At 33.0% G+C, this 18,845-nt stretch overlaps 1 protein-coding gene across 3 annotated transcripts; it reads right to left on the bottom strand.

The window, feature by feature from the left end:
- Positions 1-605: 605 nt before the first annotated feature.
- Positions 606-18,523, bottom strand: LOC140976882 (probable pre-mRNA-splicing factor ATP-dependent RNA helicase DEAH9). Of its 3 annotated transcripts, XM_073441281.1 has the most exons (24): positions 18,288-18,522; positions 18,063-18,207; positions 17,866-17,940; positions 17,347-17,436; positions 17,073-17,152; positions 15,901-15,970; positions 15,738-15,823; positions 14,634-14,700; positions 14,447-14,542; positions 9,874-9,973; positions 9,435-9,481; positions 9,253-9,336; positions 9,106-9,159; positions 8,437-8,537; positions 6,781-6,871; positions 5,457-5,621; positions 2,749-2,838; positions 2,556-2,627; positions 1,958-2,056; positions 1,783-1,869; positions 1,417-1,470; positions 1,234-1,313; positions 1,000-1,150; positions 606-955 (listed from the first exon to the last, which is right to left on the bottom strand). In XM_073441281.1, the coding sequence occupies exons 1-23, from the start codon at positions 18,386-18,388 to the stop codon at positions 1,003-1,005; spliced, it is 2,082 nt and encodes a 693-aa protein (XP_073297382.1). In that variant the 5' UTR covers positions 18,389-18,522; the 3' UTR covers positions 606-955; positions 1,000-1,002. The 3 variants fall into 3 exon arrangements, with proteins under 3 accessions (XP_073297382.1, XP_073297383.1, XP_073297381.1); XM_073441282.1 differs by having other exon boundaries at positions 606-1,150; positions 5,475-5,621; positions 18,288-18,523; XM_073441280.1 differs by having other exon boundaries at positions 606-1,150.
- Positions 18,524-18,845: the final 322 nt, after the last annotated feature.

Below are 18,845 nucleotides of genomic sequence, written 5' to 3'. Positions count from 1 at the left end.
ACGGTAAATGATAACATATCTATGATATAAATGAATATTGTTATATATATATAAACCAAATTTTATAATAATTTTTATTATAACAGAAGAAAAAGGAGACGATATCAAAATTGATAATATTTATAGTTAGAAAATTACATAATAAATCATTTTAAAAATAGAGAATTATAAATGATGGATTTTTTTTTTGAACAGATCATAAATATAAATTTTGTTAGTTGACATACTAAGTTTTATTCATTTTTTGTAAATATAAATTTAATTTTGTGAAATTTTGAAAATTATTGATATTAAGAAAGGATGTTAGAATTAGATTATTTTTAAATCAAGTAATCAATCTTCTTTGAAATAAAAGATTAGTTACTTTTTTGTTTTATTTTTATATTAAAATTAAAATATGGTTTTTTGATATAAAATTAATATTTTTTTCCCATATGTATTAATTTACTTTTTGTAATTTATTATATATAATAAATTACAAAAAGTAAATTAATACATATGGGAAAAAAATATTAATTTTATATCAAAAAACCATATACATTTCTTGAGATAATTATTGTACCAAACAATCTTCCTCCCAGTAATTGCACTCCTTGTAATAAACGAAAATCAATGTAGTCACTTATTAGTTTTCATCTTCAAATAGCAATTTTAGTGGATTCGAGATTTGTATCACAAACTTTAAACTTCAGACAAACACTTGACACAAATATTTAACTAATCTATTCATGGCTTATCACTCCTACGAAACAGTGCCTTCATGCATACTGAAAGAAAGAGTTCATATGCTTGCGTACGTGCACGTGTGGGGGTGTCTGTGCTGGGACAACACAATACTTCACGGTTCAAGGTGTGCAAACCTTTCACATGGCATAGTGAGCTACTAACAAGTTAGTCCCATCCAATGAACTTCAGTGGCCAACAGGAACTGATCGACACAAAATCGTTGATTGTGCTTGCACATAATGATAAGAATTCGGAAGGGAACACACCAGTAACTTGTCAGTGAGGTATAGGATCGAGCTGTTTGTGCTGGTAAAAATGTGGAGCAGCCTCTGTTAGCCAGGAGGGATCAATAGAGATGACATTGCGCATGTATTGACGATCAGTTGAGACAATAGAATGGAATACAATCCACTTTGGATTTACTCTGTAAAATAATTTTCAAACATAACACTCAAAAATCGGCGTGCAAGAAGATTAATGAAAAATGGCATTACATCTGGGTGTAACCTGAATAACACAGATGAAGGATGGATGTAAACTTCTTGTGAACTTCTAATAGTTTTGTACAGACCATTGTGACTGAATGCCTAATAAAAAGAAAAGACAATACAAGCGATCAGTTAAAATTCATAGAATTTTATTCAGTGATATTATTTCAGTTTGAGAAATTTATAATTATTAAACACTTGCTTCCAATCGACAAGCATTAGCGAAAAATCCAGCAGTGACAGCCTTTCTTACAACCTGCAGCATCATAAAAGTCAAATCGTTTAGGTCCAGCAGAAATAATATTATAATCGCCAAAGGCTAGCTATGATTCATAACAGATTGGGACTAAAAGAGAATGTCCATCCATTCAAGAAACCTGTGCGACCATGAATGTGCATGGGAAAAGGAGGAAAGTTGGACTTTAAGAATTGCAGGTAACATGGGGAAAAGGCTTGAAACCATCCACAAACTTGTACAAATAACAAAACGATAACTGATAGATATTCAATACTTGTTGAGTTGAATCTTGGTTTATTTAGCTACCATCCAATGGTGCTACTAACTTACCTTCATGTCTCCTTCACAAGACTTTAAGGTTATGCCAAGGCGCTGCACAATTCGCCTCAGTTGTAGCCGAATTTCATGGACTTTTCTCTGAGAAATCAAAATGAAGTTTGAAGAGAATGACATATAACAAGTTCATTGAACGCCTCAAAAATCACAGCAACTGAATTGAGCATACCATAGCTTGGTAGTTTAAAAAGTTCTTGTGACACCAGTTTGAAGATTTTCCAGACTCGATAAATCCTTTATAAACATTTAGAAATGTTACGTGGTCACCCTGAGAACAATAAATATATTAATTCATGAATTCAAGCAAACACGGGGCTTTAATCATACAATTTTACAGTCTCATTTAATTCAATATAATGCGCTATCAGTCGAATAAACAAATATCAAGGATGCTCAAAAAAAGCATAAAAAACGAAGATTAAGTCCAGGTACAAAGAATTGGTTCAAAAACCAATAAATAAGTTTCTTAAGAAAAGACTGCTAATTAATTTCATTTCAAGTCTTTAGAACACATTTTCTCACTACTTTTTACTGGCAAGGACAGCAGTATCAAAAGAAAAAGAGTCAAGATCAGCACAAAAAATATGCTACTTCACTTAAAACTATCCCAAGAACAACACCAAAACTCACGACTACAGTCTGAGGATAATTTTGTACTTATACATTACTAGTCCAATTACTAAATAATAGTTCCATAAGTTTCAAATTAGCTGACATGGGCAAAGCATATGCACAGGGGAGGAGTGAGCAAAAGAAAAAATACGGACCTCAGAAACAGCAAATCTCAACTTGGCTTCGTCCATTTCTTTTTGTACTCCCTTACTGGAAAACCAGATCGACTGCATAGGTAAAAGAGGGAGAGAAACAAAACCAGACCAAAATAAAACAAAAATTCACGCAATAACACATGTATAGAGAATCTTAATTAAAGTAAGGTAGCAAATAGGAAGATAATTTTACCTGTATGGAGAGCACAGCAGCAATAGTAATGGCTTCCTCAGAACATCCAAAGTCGTTTGATGCTAGTATCATTTTTGAGATCATTGGATCCTAAAATGAGTATTATAGTAATAATAAGAGTTTTTATAATGATAAGAACAAGTTAGACGAACTTGAACAATAATATTTGACCAAAAATATGGGGCTATCTAGACATTTTATTTGGAAAGAGATAGCTCATGGCAAATCAGGACTCATTCTATCTCAAAGGAACAAGTGATGGATTAATCCGGCGTAAAACTAAGAGCACTCATATTGATGATTTATGGGATGAAGACCAAAAATTATTTGAGTGAGGATACATCAAAATATTGTCTACTTGTCACCAAACTGAAATATTGAACTACCACCATACCTGGTATGTCATTTTTCATGGTATATGTATTGTACATTAGATGACTGCCCAGACGATACTAGTTTATATTAAAAATCTGTAGGAAGAGACTTAGTGTATAGTTAATGGACCTTTGCATGTTGAGACCTATACAAATAGAGTAATTGTACTTGTGATGGTGGAAACATAATGATTTGCGAAGCGAAAAAGAAAAGTGGTTTCAAGCTTTAATGATTTCCAGATGAGTATTGGGTAGCAGTGAATTAATGCGACTAAGGATGACTGAAATGAATCTAGAATTTTGATTCCCATATTCATGAATTTATACAATCAAGCAGTCATCTGTACTGCTAGTATCCAGTATTTTAAGAGAGGACCCAACATAAACAAGTGGATCATAACTTTCTTCATGACATTGTTGTGAACATATAATCTGCACTCCTTTTACGCCTTTTGAAAACATATGCTACTATTTTTCACATAGGACTTGATAGTTGACTTATTCTCAACTTTTTGCTCCAAGCTAGACATGACTCATTTATATGATTCAATTGAGGGGAATACTAAAGGACAATTTCACTATGTTAAAAAATAAATTTGTGTATTGTTGCTCATGTGTGTATATATTTTCAAGAATGTTCTAAAATTCACTAGACGCTAGTCAGGCTTCAGAGTAGAGCCCAACACCTAGATAGTCGCCTAAGCAGATACTACGCCGCTAGGCAATTTCCACGATATCAACATAATAAATCACTTATTATAACTCCAAAACAATATCAAATTTAAAACGCGTTCAAAATTACACAACTAAATATCACAAATTTACTCAACTTTTTCTTCTCCTCTATAATTTTTAACAAGTTGTTCGTTATCGGACACAAACTCAATATCATCGTTGTGATCATCTTCTTCTTCTTCACATGCAAAATCATCCTAGCAAAGTTATCTCAATCTAGATGGAAGACAAAGTCTGGTGTGTTAGGACAAGCCAACAAATCGCATTTCTTGTTGGATAGTGGCATTGGGGAAATTACAGACTTGTGACTCCGTGCAAAGAAGATGGCCGGCCTGTGCTTTATGCCCAAATTGGTGTTGTCTATGCCAGAAAAATGAAGAAAATCAGGATCATTTGTTGTTGCATTGTTCATTCTCATATAGCATTTGGTTAAAGGTGTTACAAGAAATGGGCTTTCTGTGGATTTTTCCGAGGAACGCAAAAGACATGTTTTTATTAGAGCCAAGTTGGCAAGCAGGGAGAAGACACTCGAGGTTGTGGTCTATGATTGTTCAATGCACATTTTGGTCGATATGGTGGGAAAGAAACACAAGATTATTTGAAGAAAAATCGGAGTCATTGGATGAAGCTTGGGAAAAAATAAAATTCAGGGTTTCAAGTTGGTTGATAGTGTTGCCAGAATATAAACATCTTCGTATCTCGGAGTTAGTTAGGGTTTGGAAATATGTTTGGTCGTGATAAAGGCGATGTAATCTTGTAATTTTTATTAATTTTTTAATATTATTATAATAAAATATTGTTTCCGATAAAAAAAAAAATATTAGGACCTATAAAAATTACCTTTCATTTTTTTAAAATTGAGCTTTAATTTAAATTAAAAGCCCAAAAAAAATTTCAAAAAAGAAGCTAAAAAAATAAAATTAGAAGTCTTGTTCGTTTGCGGCGCCTAGGACGCATAGGCCGATTAGTCAGTGCCTAGGGCCGCCTATGCTTCCTCGCCGCCTAGGCTGGACGACTAGCACTTTTTCGGTGCGATCAGCCGATGCCTAGCACCTAAATGTCGCCTAGGTGCATGGTTAGTAAAGGCGCTCGCCTGGCTGCGTGTGATCAGTCGGCGACAGACAGCGCCTAACGCCTACGTGTCGCCTAGGCACATAGTTATTAAAGGCGCTCGCTTGGCATAGGCCTGGGTAATACAACACTTTAAACAAGAACGCGCTTTTGGCGCGCCTCTGTCTATGCGCGGGACATATGGGAGGCGCAGAAAAGTGCACCTGGGTGCTATGTATTGAGATCTTGTGTGTACATATAAAATAATTCAAGCCCGACAAATTTTAAAGCCTAATTGGCAAAGCCCATGCCTATTTAATGTTTCAAAAAGACCCTATACGCATACGTTTCATCTCCCTCGTGCTCAAATTCTCTCTTCGTCTACGAGTCACTAAACCATCCCTCCTTCCCTTCTCTTGGGAACAAACTCTAAGTCACTAACCCCTCCCTCCCTTCTCGCGGAGTGTGTTTTGTAAAATTCACATAGTCTGCACAAATTCAAACATACGGATTTTAAATAATACACGAACTCAGGCAACAGAGACATACTAGTGGAATCTCAGCAACCTGGAATCCAGCAGGAGATGTAAGTTTGGCATCATCGTCAAGGACTCCAAGTGAATATAATACTTCAAGTGCTCTAATCAGTGCTTCAGGGGAGGGTGATGATGGCCAATCAAACCCCAATATATTGTCTACCCCCAGGGCTTTTAGCTATCAAGTGAAAAACGAAACAGTAGCCATTAAAATCTCAATATCAAGAATAGCCATTAAAATCTCAATATCAAGAAGTTAAAATGGCCAAGTTAGGACATGAAAACACAAACAAAAAAATATACAATGCAAAAAAATTTATACAGACAAAGAGCAACTTCGTAAATAGTTGAAACACAGAGAAACAAGAAAAGAATAAGCCAAAACAATATAAATAATCAACATTTTCATTTAGGATGCATAATCAACAGTTAACCACTATAAATCACTGGAAAAAAGACATCAAGTGTGTGACTTAGAAATACAGTGACGCAATCCTTTGGAATTGCCTGCTTTGCAATGGGGACTTATAACAAGTTTCTCCCTTCGCTTCTCCTTTATCTTTTTTCAAAAGATAGAAGGACTAGCAACAACGAGTCGAATACTTTGAAAAACAGAACAATTATAGGTAGAATTTATCCAAGAAAATGGATAGACCGAATAAGAAAAGTCGCCAAATGATCTCTTCATTGGAATGTAGGATTCTTCCAAGGAAAGGAGAAAGGAAAAGCAAATCACAGGAAATTATAATTTTCATATTTTTCTTTTCCACAAATTAAGTATAGTTGCAGCTGACTTTTGAATCTAATTAAATACTAAAAATAAAATTAAAAGACTATATTTATAAATCAATGATACTGCATCATTAAATTGTAGAAAACATTTCATTTCTCATAGTACCATCTAAACCACATAACTTTTTTTTTTTTGATCGGAAACTATAATATTATTAAATTAATAAAGTTGAGGTTACAGAGATAGTGGATGAGTCATCCACGGTACACAAACTTAATAATTTATCAGTAGAGTTTCATAGGTAAATAAAACCCTGTACCATCTAAACCACATAACTAATTAACCAATAGCTCATCTTGCTATATCTAAACAAAAAGAAAGAACGAGAACTATTCACCACCCATTCTCTCACCACCAAAAGATAACGAAAGTATCCTGAGGTACATAACTAGAGGTGTGTGGGTCAGATGGATCATAAAGTAAAAAGAAAATAAAACGGCTAAAAGGGAACTTATTTTCTTGACCTGGAGTAGTACAATATATATGTTTCTACAACAGGCATACCTGAATGAAGGCATAATATATGTTTCTACTATAGGCATACCTGAATCACACAGGGAACAAGATTTGATCTCTGCATCTCTGGAATACCATAAGCAGACATCTCATTGATAAAATATTCTTCAGTATAGAGCCTGTAATTTTACCCACAACACAAAATGCATGTTGATATTTGTTCTCTCTAGATATATCATTTTAATATTTTCCTATCTTTAAAAGTTTTCCAAATACAAGGGAAACTATGAGGAGCAATGAGGGATCTAAATAAATTTTTTTGCTGTACAAATCCAACAATTGACATTGATACAAGATTATTTTAAGCTGATGTCAACAGATGGCTAGCAGCTAATTCAAAACTGAATTTCCTACTGAAATATCGAGAAGGGAAAAAAGACGCCAATTCACAAAGAAAGCATTATGTTGCTTGGTGAGGAATCCTTCTTGGGGATTTCATTTTAAATTTTAGGTTAAGTTTTCGAACGTTAACTGAGGTTGTTCCGACTAACCCTCCCAATGATCAAGTTGGCATATATTTAGTTGCTGAGATTTGTCAAGTAAATTGTCATAAACACTACAGACACGGCATTCAAATTCTTCATGATAGACGTTTTGAACGGGGGTGGAACCAGAAATTTGTATTCGGATGGGCTACTTGTTACTCTCTTACCCGGATGGGCTAATTGTTACTCTCTTATGATCCTCTCACAATGATTTCACCAACTTGCAACTTTTACGAATTGAATACGTAAACTTGGTCTAATATCTATTATAGGACCTAACATTTTCCATGTTATCAAAATCTAAATAGAAAAAATAAAGAAATTATATTATGGGATAATGATTAACTTGTCAAAATGATGCTAGTCTAGAGATAGTAAATTTAGAAGAAATCATTGTTAACATCACATATTATTTAATTGATGATGGACCTAGGGACACTATAATTTTAGTGCATGTGACACCCAAACATAAAATTTTGGTTTTAAGATTCAATTATATTTATTTTTTAAAAAATAAATAATTGTTTATCCATATGGTAAGGCGATACCATCCTACCAAAAGTTGTCTTGTTAGACTCTCCTTAATATAGTATAGAGATAGAGATTGTTATGCCATTAGTATGTTTCGATACATGGCTTTGCATGCAGCCTTATAATTGGGCTGCTTCCTTTGTCATCTTTTTAAAGAAAAGCTAGCATGGGCTCTCATTAAATGGTCCACCCCTCCTTGAATCAAAACCAGTTAGCCGGACCCCAAAAACCACAAACAAAACTAGTTCCCTAGATCTTGACATCCTTTTCTTATAAGACTCTATATAAGTGCCAGTCCCCATATGATGAAACTTGATCCCATAGAAAGAACCACATAGCAGATAAAAAAGACAATCAATGGATAAGGAATATGAGTCAACTCACATATGTAGATGGTTTTGTATGTTAGCAAATTTAACAATATTGAATATCCAAATCAACTGACTCGCTAATTTATCTCCAAGAAATGTGTTTTTTTGTTACATGAAGATACTCATAGTTCTAGGAACATCTGCTCTACATTATTTGTGAGTTTCGTTAATTTAATATTTAATCTCGCACGTATTTGCTGTATCAAACCTACCAGAATAACAACCACGTCAAATAGGCCAAATTATTACTATGATACCGATGATTAGAATTTAGCAAGTGTCTTTAAGGTTCATCACCTGTAACACTTTCCGGGCCGAGTTCTTCCAGCCCTGCCAGCCCTTTGCCGAGCAGATGCTTTCGATATTGATGTCACTACCAGATTTTCAATATCAGTCATCTGTTACAAAGTAGACATAATCATCAGAAATGATGTCAGGAGTCATCAACTTTTAATAGTTAAAGGGGCTTAATTACATCATTAAATTACAATACAATCATAGCATCTGATCAACATAGATGTTTTCAGAGATGCATGCTTGTCAAAGCTTGTTTGACAAAATGATATAAAAGATACAAAGAACTGATAGATCGGCGAGCGGGAAAAAAAAGAAAAGGAATTGGTCAAAGTCAATTGACCGACACTCTTGGATTTGTGTAATTGCAACTCTGACAAACTATTCCCCATTATAGGGGTTGCCAACTTTCATGCCAAGTTGGGAGAGAAACTGGATTTCCTAACAGTCTCATTACTCTTGCAAACTGTTTTTTTTTATACAAGAAACTCGTAAATACAAGTTTCATCTCTCTTTAGCACATTTCTGTACATTAGCCAACATACAAAAGTTGCTAGTTTCCAAAGGATAAACAATAATCATTTGAAAAATTCCAACAGACTTCAGAAAAAGAGAAACGAGAAGAAATGAAAAGCAACAATGCATGAAAGCAAGCAGAATGGAAAAACATACCGGATTATAGATACGTTGCTTTGTGAACCCACAATCCACGACATAGACAACACCCTAGAAGACATAGTAAGGAATGAAATCCAGCTGCCAATTCAATGTGGTGGATGTGATATTACAAATCTTCCCCTGAGAAGTGAAGATTTTTACCTCCAATGTCAAGGATGTCTCTGCAATATTTGTTGATATTACCACCTTTCTCCTCCCACGAGGAGTTGGTGAGAACACAAGATCCTACAGATAAAGCGAAAAGAGAAAGGTTCTTTTCAAGATTATGTACTAAACACAAGGTTTTTTTTGTTTCTTATTGACCAGGTAAAAAAATTACAAACCTGATCTGCACGTGGAAGTCCAGAATACAGAGGCAAGACTATCAATCCTGCAAAAAACCAGACGGGAATAGCACAAACCAAGGGCATCAAAAGCTGAATATTAAGAACATATAGACTCTTGACTTGAGTAATTAATTTTGCCAACGCCATCACATTACCAGCGTCTAACTAATTACGAGTTCTGGCAAGAAGAGAACCACTGGTGATTATTCTAATCAATCTCTTTAAAAGAAATAGATTATCTAATTTAAGCAGCACCATCATCTATACAAGTACTATAGAAGAAAATGTTTTGATTGAGTTTCAAAAGCAAAGACATATAAGTCTCAACCCAAAAACAAACTAACTTGCTTTCAAAGAAATTAAAATGTGATGACAGCCTGAAAGGAACAAGGAAAAAATTTAATAGTTCTCAACTATTTGAGCCTGTCTATAACACCTTTTTTCCTATTACTCTGGGAATCTTCTGTAAGCATCTGGATTGCAGCATCAATATCATCTTGACCAGTAAGAAAAACCAGAATATCTCCCATTGGCTCCTAGATAGAGATACAAGATCATTACGGCTCATATAGTATTATTTGGTACCTTACGAAAGTTAAACAAGTGATAATCAACAAGAAAAGGTGATGAGCCAAAAATAAATAAAATTAAATTAGCCTCACAAGTCGATATTTTACAGATTATTTAAATGATTAACTACAATAATTAATCCTTAAACATGTCACATCATCAGATGATTATAGTTATTATTTGCAATGGGCGACATTAGATGAAGGAAGCCAAACCACGTCTGATATCTTACACGGCCCACTCCATAAAGGACACACAAAGCACAAACCCATATAACCCCCTTTCTTACTATTTAATTGATAAGAATCATAGTTGCAAATGTTTTCAAACATGCAAAATGAGGTGCAGCAACTGTAAAACAAATGAATCCACAAGCAAACCAAAGCATTACGTAGTACAAGATAAATAATCAAAGAATTCACAATAGATGGGGTTAAGTAATATATTGACACTTCAACTCACATGATAAGGGGTTTTTTGTAAATCCAGGACAGCGTGTATTACTGAGAAGTAGTTTTATAAATCAATTATTTCCCAACTTATTGTAAGTTTCCGTTCCTTGACAATCTTTTACAGTGCGAAAAGCAACTAAAATTTGTGTACACGCTCCAAAATCACGCATGACCAACACATGGGGCCAAAGCTGTCAAGGCCCTCTACATACAACTGCTACTTTTCTTGGTAAATATATAAATGCACCACGCTTTCAATTAATAAACACAAATTTTTTGTTTGACATAAAACTTTCTTGAGCTGTTATAGAATAAACAAAAAATCTATCTGATGAAGCTACCTTTGGTGATGTGAACCTCAAAACGAACCACAAGCAATTAAATGAACCATATGAAGGCTCTGATGCTCAACAATTGAAAAAGCTTGAGATTAACGACATCAAGTTGTGACTGATTTCAAGCAAGGCGAGAAATGGAAAGATTGTGCTTGGGATTTCAAAGTGGAACAACTTAATTTGAGTTCAAGATTAATCCTTTTAATTATGGGCTAGAGGACCAATTATTTCTGTTGTGTGCCTAACTTATTTAATTTTATTAATTTTCGTATTATTTTATTTGGCAATTTTTATGGGCTGAACTAAATTATGTTTTAAGCTCGTATGTTGAAGACATCCTAGGAAAGTTGTTAAAAATATTGGCACCGGATCCCTTTATATATTATTGGGGTTCACATCGTCTAACATCCAAACCACATACCTTTTTTGAGATTATCACAGCATATTATTTAATTCTTTTCTCTTATTCAAGTCAATTCTTTCTTTTTTCTTTTAGTTTGTCTTGCCTCGTTCTCTTGCCGAATCTTTGTTTCATATTATTGTGTTGAGTTGAAAGTTTAGAATACATGAAAAATGAAGCTGATAAAGAAAAGAATAAAGTAGGATTTTGGAAGTGTTCTAGAAAGAAAAAGCATCCTGCATCAATATCATAATCTAACATACATATAAATATACCACTTCAATTGTGAATTTCCTTATATGTCTTTGTTCATTTAAGTTGGCCAATTAAATTATTAGGTTACCTTAAGGGTTTTTTTGGTAATTCATTGTTCATCTTAAATGAATTTTGACATTATTACACATTCCTCTTTATTTCCTAATTTTATGCTAAAAAAATTATTTATTTACATTTCCTTGTTCATTTAAATTAGCAAATTAAATTAATGTCTTTTTAAGGGTTTTTTGTGATTCATTGTCATCTTAGATAGATTTGGACATTGATACATGTTCTTCTTTCCTTTCTAAATTTTATGTAAAAAAAAGTATTTAATTACATTTCTTAGTCAATTTTTGTGATTCATTGTCCATCTTAGAAATATTTGGACATTAATACACATTCTTCTTTTTTTTTTCTCTCTAAATTTTAAACTAAATTTATGATATAATCTTTTAAAAAAATTTAATCAATGTAATCCTTATAATAAATATGAATTATATTGATAGTTTATTATCATTTGTTATATATTACAATTTTACATATAAAATTTTTTAACTGAGTATTACATATTATTTTATTTATATATGTTTTTTACTATATATATTTATTTGAGTGGTATTATGTTAAAATTTTATTTCTCTTAAATTATTAATCACCAATATTAATTTATAAATGATTGATTCTGATATAAAATTAATTATCTATAATATGTATTCTAAAAAAAAGAAATTAAATAAAATCCGCAATGTGTTAAACGTTAGCAAAAACAAAAGTGATATTTACCTTAATAACAAGTTTAATGATTTTATTTTAACATTATGATGATAATTTAGTAAATTAAGAGAATTTTATTTGACGTTTGTCTATGTGTACTCTATTTAAGTAAATTTTTGTTTTGATTTTGGTAAAATTCACTATTTTGTTAATTTTATTTTTATTGTTTTTTTCATTTTGAATGATATTTGAATGAAAAATATTTTTGCTGATTTATCATTTAAAAGAACTGTATTATGTCGCGGATTGAAAAATGTCATCTAAATAAGTGAATATATATGATTTATTGTCATGATGTGTTTTACNGATAGTTTATTATCATTTGTTATATATTACAATTTTACATATAAAATTTTTTAACTGAGTATTACATATTATTTTATTTATATATGTTTTTTACTATATATATTTATTTGAGCGGTATTATGTTAAAATTTTATTTCTCTTAAATTATTAATCACCAATATTAATTTATAAATGATTGATTCTGATATAAAATTAATTATCTATAATATGTATTCTAAAAAAAAGAAATTAAATAAAATCCGCAATGTGTTAAACGTTAGCAAAAACAAAAGTGATATTTACCTTAATAACAAGTTTAATGATTTTATTTTAACATTATGATGATAATTTAGTAAATTAAGAGAATTTTATTTGACGTTTGTCTATGTGTACTCTATTTAAGTAAATTTTTGTTTTGATTTTGGTAAAATTCACTATTTTGTTAATTTTATTTTTATTGTTTTTTTCATTTTGAATGATATTTGAATGAAAAATATTTTTGCTGATTTATCATTTAAAAGAACTGTATTATGTCGCGGATTGAAAAATGTCATCTAAATAAGTGAATATATATGATTTATTGTCATGATGTGTTTTACGTATTGTGTTTTGATATATTTAGATTGATAAATACTTATAAACATGATGTTATTCAAACGACTTTAAACATTATCTAATTCTCGTGATTATATTTTTCATTATTAATCACATACGTGCATCGCACGTGTACATTCCTAGTTTCCATAAATATGATAGTTAATGAAATACATCATTCCTTCTTAAAAATTTTGAACTACTGCATAAAATCCTAAGATTTCTTCCCTTAACTATATAGATTTTTGTTGGACTTGAGTCCAAAGGATGCTAAACCTTGGAATTTACAGGATTTTGCTACAAATTACGAGTTAACTGTTTTCCAATTGCAATCGGGTTCCGACACATTCGGCATGCTTCAATTTCAGATATTTCCAAGTCCCTCATCTTCTTGGGTTTCTGCTATTTAGTCTCTGAGCTCTAAGCTGCAAAGAATTCATCCTTCAATTTTGGCCACTATCAAAGTCAGCCCAAACGAATTTTCCTCTACTTTTTTCATTCCTTTCTTAATGTTTAGATTTAAGACAAGTCCTTCAATCATTCTTGTGGCCCCTTCAAATTTCAACCATATCTTGTTCTTTTAGCTTGGGTTTGACCCGTGCTTAATCTAAGCTTAGTAAAGGGCATCTGTTTTAAGCATCATCCAGTAAAATTTTATTTCTAGTCATTTTGAGGAGCCCTTCATGATACTAAGACGAAGTCTGCTATGTTAGATGAAAGGAAGGCTTCCCAAAAATGTTCCACATGGGAGCAATCAAGTTACCGAGGGATAAGAACATAGTATGATATAGTCGGGTTTTCTCAGTGAGGTAAAAGTCAGACAATTTTTTTTTTTTGATAGGAAACATTACTTATATTATAAAAGTAGATGTGTTACAGACAAATTAATTGACAGGTAAAAAGTCAGATTCCTACCCAGACTTATGGAATCGACTACAAAAAGACTCTTACTCCGATGGCCAAAAATGAATATCATTAGACTAACTATTTCTAGCAATCGATTTAGATTGGCCATTAAGCTTAATACCTTCCTACTCGGTGATTTTTACGAAGAGGTGTATATGGATCCTCAGGGTATGCATCAAAAGATGGAGAAGGCTCCATAGGAAGTCGCCAAGGACATGATTTGACAAATTGAGCTACTCTATCAAATAGTTACGACATACCATACTCTATATTCGAGAAAAATGGTGATGATATTATTCTAGTTATTGTCTATGTTGATGATATGATTGTCACATGAAGTAACTCCAGTGAGATAGGTATTCCTTGCTTCATTCAAAAGAAAAAAAACTCCCCTCAAGAAAATTCAACACAGAATGTTCAAAGACATTAACATACCAAATCATCGATAGAAAGTACTGTTGAAACCACCGCACGAAGGTAATCTGGAACAGGTTCCTCAACATAATAAATTTGCACATTGAATCCTCGACCCTAAAAATTTGAAACAACATATTTGATACAGACACCACAAGAAAATGCCATTCACCAGGAAGTCAAAATGCAGATTAAATATAGCACATACCTCAACTGAAATAATAGCAGGCTCTTTATTTGGTTCAATCTGTTCATCATCTTGACCTTGACGCTTTCTGTTAAGTAGGACCGAATTTATTAAGCATAATCTCATCGGAAATACTTCAATAACAGATAATCACCTCATAAATATAAAATAGAAACAAGGTTAAACACTGATAAAACAACACGAGCAAATGCATGGAAAAATATGATAAGGACATCAAAAGGCAATGATAATTGCCAAAACTAAAGTATTGTAATATGTCAATAATTCAATAGTCAGATCACTTTTTCCTTCGTATGATTAATTTCCCAAAGCCTATAGCTTCACACTTGGCACTGATGTTCCTTGATATCATGTTTTTACATCAACTCAAAAGATGGAAAAAACATGTATCTCAGATGCCTAGACAACAGAAGCTACAAGAGATTGCTGCTTCAAAGGAGTCTTTCATGTGCGAATGCAGGCGAAAACAGTTATATCATTTGCTCCACAATATGATTGTATTTGGATGTAGCCGCTTTCACGGAAAATCATATTTTCTAGAAGAAAAAAAAAGAAAGAAAAAAAGAGTTGTTTTAAAAAAAAATCTCGTTATGGAGGATGCTTAAAACCAAAATCAAGATGACAATTGGTTACAAATTCTCTTTAAAGAACTTTTTTAGAAATTAACTATAATATCGAAACATAAAATGTGATTCTTGAAAAAAGCATTTTAAAAGACCTTAGTTAATAAAGTACTTTTCTTTGCTAAGTGCTTATGTATTCAAACTTACCCTAAACTAACAAATCATTCTTTGAAGCAACTTTAAAGAGGAAGTACGCAATTTAGGGTACGGTAAGCATTGCTCTAAAGCAATATGATTTTTAGCTCAAAAGCTTCGGCCATACAAGTCTGCTGAGATTGAATCAGTCGCGAGAAGTCTCCTTATGCTTTTAGGATATGCTCAATAATAGATCCCATTTCTAGACAGCGCGAATAGCGTATCTTCTATTGGGATAGAGAAGGTTGTGGAGACATACAACACCAAAACTATTAAAACAATTCCATGTAGGTAGACATAAATACTGCTGCAGCAAATAACATCATTCCAATGCCATGAATTATACCTGGGATTAAAAAAGGATGCCATAGACTTCGCTTCAATCGTAGCAGAAGCAATGATGAGACGAAGTTCTGGCCGTCGCCTTTGAATCTAAATCAATTGTTATTGGTTTTAATAAATAGATAAGTAGACTATAACCTAAGAAAAAATATTTCTAAATAAAGTACCTTTTTTAAGAGACCTAACAAGATGTCTGTTGAAAGAGACCGTTCATGAGCTTCATCTACCATGATGACACTGGCAAAAACGATAAGTTAAGACATAAACATAGGAGACCTCAACCAGGTATTAAATAACAAAACAAAATCAGGTGTTTAGGAGGCAGTCCAATTAAAAATAATAGAAGAAAAAATGGTATGTATTAAATCGAAGTCTTCATCAAGTTGACTATGTAAGCCAAAGGTGATATGGATCACCAAAGGCCTAGTCAGTATCCATCTATCTGTTGACTTTTGTTCAAAATAGTGAAACCCCATAACAGAATGCGCTAGCACAAAGCCCATTAGACACTAGCATCTCAGAACTACACTACTTAATGTAAAAAAAATCTTGATGTAGAGCAAAAGAGATCCGCATCCGTAATACCACCAACCCACAATGTATTGATTACTTGATTTAATCAATAGTGCTTTTACATCCACCAAGCAATAGTTATCAGAAGATCCCAGGGCATGGGTGCTTCTACATTGAAATGCATACTAGCTTAATGCACCAGATTTATGATGACCTGCTAATAATACCCTCTTTCTGAATACTGTATTTAACAAGAGGAAAACCTCCTGCAACCTCAACAATGACCCCTTGCTTGATGGATTAATAGTGAACTGAGCAATATGTTTCACCTTGTAAACATTCTTCAGCAAGCCAAATAAGAATGGCCTTCTATCCATACCGCTATGTTCCACTTCATTATTCCCAGCAGCTTCAGATCCATGGCGTAGAGGAATCAAGTCAAACACCAAACTAATCCTACCATACAGTATCTCCATAGAAGGCTCTCTTAGTAGAGAGATGAAGAATACAAAAATTGGGATTCTATAACAAAGAGGAGAAAAGACAATGAAAAATGAATATGGGCCAGGAACTAGCAACCAGAAGGATTTTCAAAGACGTTATAAACACGAAGCTATTCTTTGCCACCCACCTTTTTTCCATAATTCACTTTCCCAGAGATAAAGGGAAGGAAAAGCAAGATGCATGAAGCTCATAATAATATTTTGGGTTCAATGCAATAGTGACAGATTGAGGAGATGGTCAATAACACCAGAAAAATTTATGAATGGCTCCATTACAAAGGCTCAAGGGACTTACAGATCTCTGAAAGGATATGTAAACATACCTATACTTGCTTAAGAGAGGATCATCCATCATTTCCCTCAGCAACACTCCATCTGTAAGAAATTTTATCCTTGTTATATCCTGTTCAGCCGGCAAAAGAACAATTAGTTTACATGCTTATATCATGTTAGGAAAATGATATCACAGTATGATATACAACAATCATAGAGATGGCGTTATCTCCAACAAGTAAAGTTCGAAGATAGATTCATATGCAGAGAACATGATATACACTAGATAATAGCGCCTAAATAAAAAGAAGCAATAAGACTCACATTATTGGTTATATCTTCAAACCGAATTGTGTAGCCAACTTCTTCGCCTAGTTTAACACTCATCTCTTCAGCAACTCTGGATGCAACAGTCTGGATGCCAATACAAGATGAACATCATAGTTTTATCAAAATGTAGAATGTTTTTGGCATCAATCAAACTTAACTCTTCCTGAGGCACCACAGCACAACATATAGGTAGTCATTGAGTAAAAATTTCAGGTTTCTCAGGTGCATTAGTTCAAACAAATCAATGAAAGCACTAACATGAATAAAAATCAGTTGCAAATACTCCCACGACACTGAGAACACTAAGATCCATTCATGATAAAACATTACCACTAAAACAAGTAAATAAAATCCACAAGAATCTCATAATATAACAAAGATGTCACTGAAATTGACAAAAAACGGAAAAATAAAAAAATAACAAACTGCAGAGTGGCACCAATTGGGTCCTAAATAAACTGCCAAATAACAGCAATGCAATTGGAAGTACGCAACAAGGCTCCAAAGTCATACCTGGACAGCCAACCTCCTTGGTTGTGTGCATGCTATCACTCGACCACCCTCAGCCCATCCAGCTTCTTTAAGATACTGCCCCCAGAGTGGCATAAAAACATTAAACTCCGAATTACTAATACTATAGAATAAGAACAATTCACAAAAGTTAAGAACAGTAATTCAAACCATAACAATCCGATCATAAAACAACAGACCTGTGGAATCTGAGTCGTTTTTCCACTCCCAGTTTCGCCTACTATGATGGTAGTGGCGTGTTTCTCTACTAAATATAATATGGCCGTTCTATATTTGTACACTGGGAGCCGCTGCCTCTGCTTATCCATGCTCACATAGCCATATCTGTACTTCAACGTATTCAAAAAAAAAAAGTACCACTCGTAACCAAAAAAAACAAATAAATAAAGATTAACTAAACTCACCCAGAAGATGAAGAACTGGAGGTGTTGTAGAATATAACACCACCTTCTTCATCGTCCAAAAGGCGGGGATTTTCGGTCCCTGGCTTCCAGAATCTCGTCATTACCAGGAGAAACAATCAAATTGATTCGCTCAATGAAAAATGAAATCTTTCTTCTGTTCTTCACCCGTTGGTACTTCGGGCATCAAGAAGTGATTGCAGACAGAGTGCGCGTGTTTTGTTTGTCGAACCTAATTGGATTCAGATCTTTTTGGCTCCGACCCGGATTATTATTTATTTTTAAAAAAAATGTTACATTTTGTTTTTCTCTCATATAATCATATTATTTGTGGATAATATTTGGCAAACAAATAAAATTACTTATTGAAATTTATTTCTACATTAAATTTTGTGAATTTTAATGTTTCGAGGATTTTATATGTTGGCTTTTCTCTAATAATTCGAAACATGAAACATGTATTTTCTATGATAATAGCATTGAAATTGTTTAGAATCATATTGACATAAAAAATAAAAAAAAAATTGTTTAGAATTCTCCTCTCCAACGTGTGTTGTAATT

Source organism: Primulina huaijiensis, chromosome 5 (genome assembly GCF_012295235.1).
Source record: "Primulina huaijiensis isolate GDHJ02 chromosome 5, ASM1229523v2, whole genome shotgun sequence".
In the NCBI taxonomy this organism is placed as follows: Eukaryota; Viridiplantae; Streptophyta; class Magnoliopsida; order Lamiales; family Gesneriaceae; genus Primulina; species Primulina huaijiensis.
This window is presented reverse-complemented; position numbering and strand designations above follow the sequence as displayed.